Source organism: Mesitornis unicolor, unplaced genomic scaffold (genome assembly GCF_000695765.1).
Source record: "Mesitornis unicolor isolate BGI_N332 unplaced genomic scaffold, ASM69576v1 scaffold91, whole genome shotgun sequence".
NCBI classification, from domain to species: domain Eukaryota; kingdom Metazoa; phylum Chordata; class Aves; order Mesitornithiformes; family Mesitornithidae; genus Mesitornis; species Mesitornis unicolor.
The window spans coordinates 10,544-18,009 of record NW_010164203.1 but is presented as its reverse complement, the minus strand read 5'-3'; the positions used below and the strand labels follow the sequence as shown (position 1 = coordinate 18,009).

Sequence of the window (7,466 nt, the reverse complement as noted above, 5' to 3'; positions counted from 1 at the left end):
GAAAGAGGGTGTTTGTGAAGGGTGGTAGAACTTCCCTACATCTTGGGCTCCCACGCAATATTAAATATTGTAAGCTTACTGGGTTTGACAACTTGCTTTTTCGCTGGATGAAGGTCTTACCTCTGCCTGGAGATTGCTGAGGGCTTTATGGGCTGCTTCTTTCGGGAAGCTGGGAAATACATTGTCATGGACTGTATCTTTGTGAACTGGAAGTGGAAATTTTGGAGAGAAGGTCCTAAGGTGCCGTCAGCTTGGGCGCAGCACCGAGGGGCTGAGCCTCCCCAGCCGGGAGGCAGACATTCGGGTTGGGTGGTGTCTGAAATGCCCCCCCGGTACTGCCAGGAGCTGTGGCCGGAGCTCGGGGACTGGTGGCCGGCGGGGTGGGGGCATCGCGGGTCTCCTCTGAGGGCTGGCTGCCCTCTGGTGCCCACAGGGGAAAGTGCCGAGTGGTTTTGCTGTCCCAGGAAGGGTTCGTGTTCCCCAGGTGCAGGTGACTGCAGCCAACCTCTCTGTGCATCTTTGGGTACGAGGGGTTCGAGTTTTTCCTACACTAGATGGAAGACTTTCAGACAATAATGTTTTTGCATTTTAAAATTAATTTTAATTAAAATATGGGACACTTTTGGTGAAATTGTGGATGTATGGAGTTTTTAGTGGTTTGTAAACACCTGGTTTCTGCTGATGCAAGACTGAAGGCAATCCCTGAATGGTGATTCAAGCTCTTCTCATTTTCTGCTTAGCAGCTCTGCCTAGGCTCTTCAGTAGTAATCCTCTCTTTTAATATGCAGAAAATGATTACATCCCACATGTTGTTCTGTAGAAAATACTTCTTCCTTCTTCCAAAAAAAGAACGCAAACAAATTTAATGTCAGCTCATGTCTTCACTGGCAGCAGCAGGGCAGATGCAGTAAGAGAACTTAGATAAATAGCTCAAAGTTAGAGCAGAGGCACATGAGACACCAGAGGTCTAGTGAAGGCCATGTTACAAACATCTTCAGTATTCTGCATGGAAAGGATATTCCTTGTGAGTTTTGGAGCTGAAAGAAATCAAAGAGGGAATGTTATTTTCATGGGTGACCTGAATGTTATATAGAGGTGCACTGAGTGAGCCACCAAGGAAAAATCAGCATCATGTAATTACAGGAAGATATGTGGAGATGTGTGTCCTCATTTCTCTAATACAGGCAAAGATGACATGAACATCCCAAGCTCATTTTTTATAATTCAAGTTACAGAGAGTTTCCCGGAAACTGAATTCAAAAGGACAGTGTAGTTTTCTTTTGTTTGTTTGTTTTGTTTTTAAAAAGAAAATATCAAACCCTCTCCTGAAAAAGTATTTTTGGGACAAACCAGTTGGATTTCAAGTTGGCATGACTTTTAAATAAACTGAAATTCATACTATCTAGTAGCTGGGATGCAAAATTCCTTGTAAAGAATGCTCAAAATTTAGGAGGTGGAAGGAAAGAAGCGGTGTCACTTACATGCTCATTGCACAGATCCTCCAGTTTCTGTTAAAGCTGAGAATGGTTGCCATCTCCTCTTTAGTCAGTTCAAAGTCAAACACCTAGCAAGAGAAACAGCTGGAAATCACCTCTTTGAAAAATCAAACGGTGTGAAGAAAGACAAGATTAGAGAGCAGATCCACACCAGAGGGCCCATTTTCAGTCATGAACCACTGAATTAACACAGAGAGGAACAACTTTTTTATGGTCACAGTAACTGTTTTATGAACATTGCTTATTCTGTGTAAAACTTTTCTGGTGTGTTACTGTGTGTGGGCTCCAAACAAGCTGTGCCTGCTAATTCATCCACAAGCCAAAGAACAGGAAACATCATATAAGACCTGTTCATCTGCCCTCTCCCAAGGTAGGCCTGTCTTAATAACCCTCACTAGAGTGCAGGTAAGCATAAAGAAAGAAAAAGCCCAGGCCTCTTGCCTGAGGAGGATTTTGGAAGGGTAAGAAAGGTTCCTCGCTTGCTGTGCGGAGAGAAGCCATGCCACCCCTGAAGGGCAGCACCCAGCTCACTCATAGTCACACACCTTGAAGTTCTCCACAATGCGCTGTGGGGTGGCAGACTTGGGAATCACAATCACATTTCGCTGGATCTGGAAGCGAAGGACAACCTGCAGGAACAGACCACTGAGTCAGAGAGAGGACAGCTACTGGAGAAGGCAAGGCCTGTTCTAATACCTGCTTGCCATCAAGTGTATATTTCAGTAGAACTAAACCCTTTCTGTGGAGCTACAATTCACATCATTCCTGTCCCTGTGGCCTAGGTATCTCTTCCTAAAGGGCAAAGAGAAAGGAGGTGGAGACCCACATGGAAGGCCTCCTTTCCCATCCAACTTTGGGACAGTCAATTCTTTTTCTTCCCACCTGGACTCTCAGCAGTCTATGCAGGACTTTCATTCTCTGCAAGAGGACCTAAGAGCTGAAGTGACATCGGAAGATGGGTCAAGAATCTTTTTCTGCCTGAAGGCCAAAGAGGTAGTAGTAGTAGTAGTAGTAGTAGTAGTAGTAGTAGTAGTGGTATATCCTGCGAGCCATATAATAAACAAACTACATTGTTTAGGGAAAAATCAGAGGGCTGCAACAGTTCATAAGGAATGGATGTAGGCTTTTAGCTGCTCCTCACATCTGTTTCCTTTAATGGCTTTGTTACAGGAAGGAGTACCTGCTGTCTGGCACCTATGTACCTGTGCTGGGGTTTTGTTGTGCTTGGCTGCAATCTCTTTGATCTTGGGGTCATCCAGAAGGGAAGGATCCTCTGGCTTGGCCCTGCACAGGCAAAAGAAGATCAATGGTGTGGAACCTCCATAGAAAGATCCAAGGTAGCAACAGAGATATGTATCTAGATGAATGATTAATGGTCCACTTGTAGTCTCCATGCTTTAAGCATAATCTGTGCCAGCTCCCTTGCAAATTGCAAAGCAGTCTTACCATGGTCTGTCAGGAGAGCCAAGAGGACAGTACGCTGTCACAGCAATCCCTTTGGATTGACAGTACTTGATCAGCTTCTCCTGGGTGAGGTATGGATGACATTCGACCTGCCAACACAAAGGCACAGAGGCTGATAGTGACAGAACTGTTGTAATACTGCTGTGCTCCATGATTATCTCCTAATTCAATTAGAAGCTGCCTTTTGCCCTGATTTGCTGTGGCCTACATGATAACATGCGTTCTTAGTATTGAAGTGCTTATAGAGTTTTTTCAGTAGCGATTTCACAAAGCTCATCTCTGGGTTCTTTATTCTTCCAGAAAGAATGTTTTACAGGGAAATACTCTAATATTTGTAAACAGTGTTTCAGCAAAGTGAGACAAAGAAGGAAGAATCCCAGTGGCTTGTGTACCCAGAACTGTTCAGAGTGGGGTTTAAGAGTACATGCTGTTATCTACTTTGTTCTCCCTTTTTCCATCTCCTCATTCAACTGCAATCAGATCTTTATAATCCCTGAAAACTCTTCACCTGCAGTCACTTTGCAGCTTACCTGATTACTTGCAGGCTTATACTTCAGTCCAGGTTTGTTTAGGATTCTTTCAATCTGCTCATGGTTAAAGTTGGAGATACCAATTGCTTTTACCAGACCAGAATCCACCAGCTCTTCCATGGCCTATAATAAAGAACACCACCACCATAATCCCATATGTAAGACAAGTTGTGAAGAAGATGTTCTTCCTGATGTGAAGCCCCAGGTTCCTTTAAGAATTAGGGTTAAGGTTAGGGTTCATGGAACCACAACGCCTACAGCCACAGGGACACTGGGGCTGAAAAAGGCATACCAAGGGAAGCATTGCACTGCAGCAACTTGGCTTCTTAAACACTTTTTCCATTAAGCCACGCGTGGTGCTGGGGATCTCAGCCTTGGCCCCAGACTTCTTTTAAGAATTAGGGTTAGGGTTCAGAGAACCACAAAGCCTGCAGCCACAGGGAGACTGGCTCTGAAAAAGGCATGCCAAGGAAAGCATTGCACTTCAGCAACACCTTTCTCATTAAGATATGGGCTTTTCCCTGTTATTAGCAGCTCAAAATAACTTTTTAGAATTCTGAAGGTCTCTGAGGGAAAATGCAATACTGTTACATTAGTGCTGTCTCATCCGACCACCCAAGTCACTCACTGAGGTCGTGGAAAAATACACCAAGTTGCATGAGGAAGAGAATGATGCTCTGTAACCCACTGTTACGGAAGTACTGGAGGGCAGTGCCCCATACTGTAGGCAAGACCTCAATCTGAAATATCTTTATTTCTGTAAAGTGTATTTGAGCAATTCAGGGAGGGCAGAAGAACTGTGGTGATGATAATTGTACAGTTGTTATGGTCAAACAAAGAACTTTTTCTAACGTCAGCCTGGTCTGCAGCTCCACTGAAAGTGATTGTACAGCCGAATGTGGGTCAGGCACTAGGGGAATAGGAATAGCTAGGTCACCACTAACATGCACATTATGAAAAGCTACTTTGTACTGCTTTATGTTGCTACCAACTAATTTTGCATGCATGAGACAACAGTTCTGTTACTGCTGAAGGTAATGAAAACATTTGAAGAGCCTGATGAGGACAGAGGACATGACTCTTCTGCTGTGGCTGAACTTACCTCCCATGTCTGTAGAATATCAGTGTTGCTGGGTATAGCCATGCCTTTGTCGTCTTTGGGAAACAGCTCCTCTCCTGCCTGTCAATGAGAGAGATGCTTGAAATAATCTCTGCTGGGACACTAGCTATGTAAAAGAACCAAAGAGGAATGTAAGGAGCTAAAGCTAACAGCTAACATTTATACTGGAGTACATCTGTTGAAAAAGGTACTGCTGACTGATTTCCCATGGGGAGGCTCACTGTTTAAGTTGCTGTATTCAGAAAATTAGAACAGCCTGTAACTAGACAGCATGGCCAAAATGTTTTGAATGATTGGAATATTCTAGATGCCATAATATTATGCAGTTTCACTTGACAACTTTGTCCACATAAAGCTAACTAAAACAATAATGTGCAAATGAAATGAAGTTGAGGTCAAGAGTATTAGGTAGAACAGAGATTTTGATCTGAGTCTAGCAGAAAGGAAAGGCTAAGAGTATCTGTGTATATATATATAAAAATATATACAAAGTGACATAAATCCTTTGAAGTACATGTAGTCTGCGAAAGTTTGGTATCGAAAAGCCTCATCTTTTGAAATCCAAGGTCTGTGAAACAGCACTAAGGCTTCTACAGACAAGGTCAGCTCAATCTGGGCTATGTTAAGTACTTGATGATTAAAGAGTGAAATGGAAAGCAGAAGCATTTTCTTTTGCTTTATGATTCTGTAACATGCAGAAGAATTTTTGCCAGGCAGCAAAGCACAGGCCTCCTTCCCACAAAAGGTAATTTTCAGATTCAGACTTGTAAAAGAAAGAGAAAGTGGCATAACTTATGCTTGCAGCTGGGAGGCCTGACCTTAGTGCTAGGTCTGCCTCGCTGATGTCAAAAGGGCAGAGGATGCTGTGCAAGCAGCAATCTCAGGGGCAGAGATCGAGAACCTGGCTCACGTGGCCAGAGCAAAGCTGAAGGAACAGCACTGGAGCAGTGCTGGTGCACACCACAGACACATGGTCTGTCTGGACTGGAGCAGCAGAAGTGCTGCCAGCATTACTGGTAGTTTTTGAGGAGCTCACCCAGGAGGGAAAGCCAAGGGCATTGCTGTTACTGTACCTTGAACCCAAAAGGCCAATGCATGAGGTAGAGGTCCAGGTAATCCAGTTTCAGGTCAGCAAGTGTCTTCTGGCAGGCTCCCTTCACCAGAGGTTTTTCATAAAATGTGCACCATAGCTGGAGACAAAAAACCAAGGCACATTGTGACCTCCTGGTTAAAGCATTTCTGCATAGGACAGAAATGCTCCATCTTCTTTGGAAGCTGATGTGGAATTAGGTCGTCTGATTGCTCTTCAGATGGGCAGTCCTGTGGCACTGAATGCATTATTTACAGTGGCAGTGCACATGACCAGACAGAACTGTTGTAAAACTCCTATTGCAAGGTCAGACTTGTGTAGGAGGGGATGGCTTAAGTTAAGAAAATGTTCTGTCAGGTTTGACCATTGATACATTTTCTGTAAAAAATGTACCAGGCAAAGCCAAGAAAATACAAGACAAGACACAGAGTGGTTGGCACCAACCTTTACTAGGGTAAGAAGTCACTTCAGAATCCAGCTAATGATCCTCTTTTCCTTAGCAATCAAGAGAAATAGAACGCACCAACCACGCCTGCCTAGGGACAGGTGCTGAGCAGGTTGCACTGTTCCAAAGTGCCCAGAACCTCATCTTCCTCTCACAGCAGAGGCACCCCTTTGGCAGGGCTGCGAGCCTGGGTGATGGAACAAGCACCAGCCACTGCCAGGCTTTTCTCCTCAGCTGTGCTTTAGCAGTCTGTGGGGTGCTGTTACCAAACTGGTACTGCCTCTGTATCAGTCCACTACACCAAGTGATCTCAGACTTCTGCATTATAGCTTTCTTCCTTGCTCTGTGCCACCTGGCCCTCTCTACCTTTCCCTGCTTTATCCTACAGCAAAAAGTTTGTCTCCAGTACTTAAGCTTCCTACTATGAAAATACTATAGGCAAAGCATCCCCCCACCCCTGCTCCAGGGCGGAAGATCATCAGATCCATACCTTACTGACAACAAAGAGGTCCTCTCGTTTCACAACCCCTTCCTTGATTTTCTGCTGGATCCCTTCTCCAACTTCACTCTCATTCTCATACACGTAGGCACAGTCAAAGTGGCGATACCCAGCATCAATGGCAGCCATCACTGCAGTTGTTACTTTCCCAGCTGGGGACTGAAAATAATGCATGAATCTTAAGAATCTCAAGTCAGTACATGTTAAATACATGTATCCCAGCAAAGCAAAAAAAGGAAAACCACCTTACTGAAATAAATACCTCCTTCCCCCAGCTTGTGAGGTTTTTTTTTCTTTATTAGAACAGTATTTCTTGCAGTGAGAAACATGGGCTCCGAGGCTTAAAGCCAACCTCTAGCCATTTCTCCGTAGCCCCACTCCCACACAGGTTCAGCCCAACAGCGAGGTAGAGCAGAGCTCCAGACACCAGGACAGCTCTCCAGAGCTGAATCAGGGGGAACTGCGTTTTGTGCCAGGGAGCTCTGCATTACTGGTACTTTCCTCTGAAGCTGTTACCTTCCATGTGCCCAGCCCCATGAGTGGCATCTTCGCCCCGGTGTTCAGTTGCACGTAGGTGGCCATGGCCCTGCACGCTGTCGGAGCAGCCCCACTGCAGCCGCCTTTTGCCCGGCTGGTTAAAGAGTGACTGGGCACTGGCTAGGGGAGGGGAAGGTGGTGGAGCAGTGCCAGTGCTCTGGGTCCTCCCATATCCGGCAAACAAGGATGCAGCTTTTTCTCTGTAGATTCAACTCACACAAGTTAATGTGAAAGCTGGAATCAATTAAAAATGGTGGAGATAATCACCCCCATGGGGCATGGAGT

At 45.0% G+C, this 7,466-nt stretch overlaps 2 protein-coding genes across 2 annotated transcripts in view; both read right to left on the bottom strand.

The window, feature by feature from the left end:
- The window catches only part of LOC104548232 (aldose reductase-like), an 11,490-nt gene extending 11,100 nt beyond the window's left edge, over positions 1–390 (bottom strand). The window contains exon 1 of the mRNA XM_010194189.1: positions 337–390. Coding sequence (XP_010192491.1) covers positions 337–390 — 54 coding nt within the window. The remainder of the gene's footprint in view (positions 1–336) is intronic.
- A 604-nt stretch (positions 391–994) lies between these two features.
- On the bottom strand, positions 995–7,226 carry LOC104548230 (aldose reductase-like). The gene is made up of 10 exons (XM_010194186.1): positions 7,161–7,226; positions 6,636–6,803; positions 5,684–5,800; positions 4,593–4,670; positions 3,491–3,613; positions 2,943–3,049; positions 2,699–2,780; positions 2,042–2,125; positions 1,482–1,564; positions 995–1,037 (listed from the first exon to the last, which is right to left on the bottom strand). Exons 1-10 carry the CDS (start codon positions 7,224–7,226, stop codon positions 995–997), a joined length of 951 nt encoding a protein of 316 aa, XP_010192488.1.
- Positions 7,227–7,466: the final 240 nt, after the last annotated feature.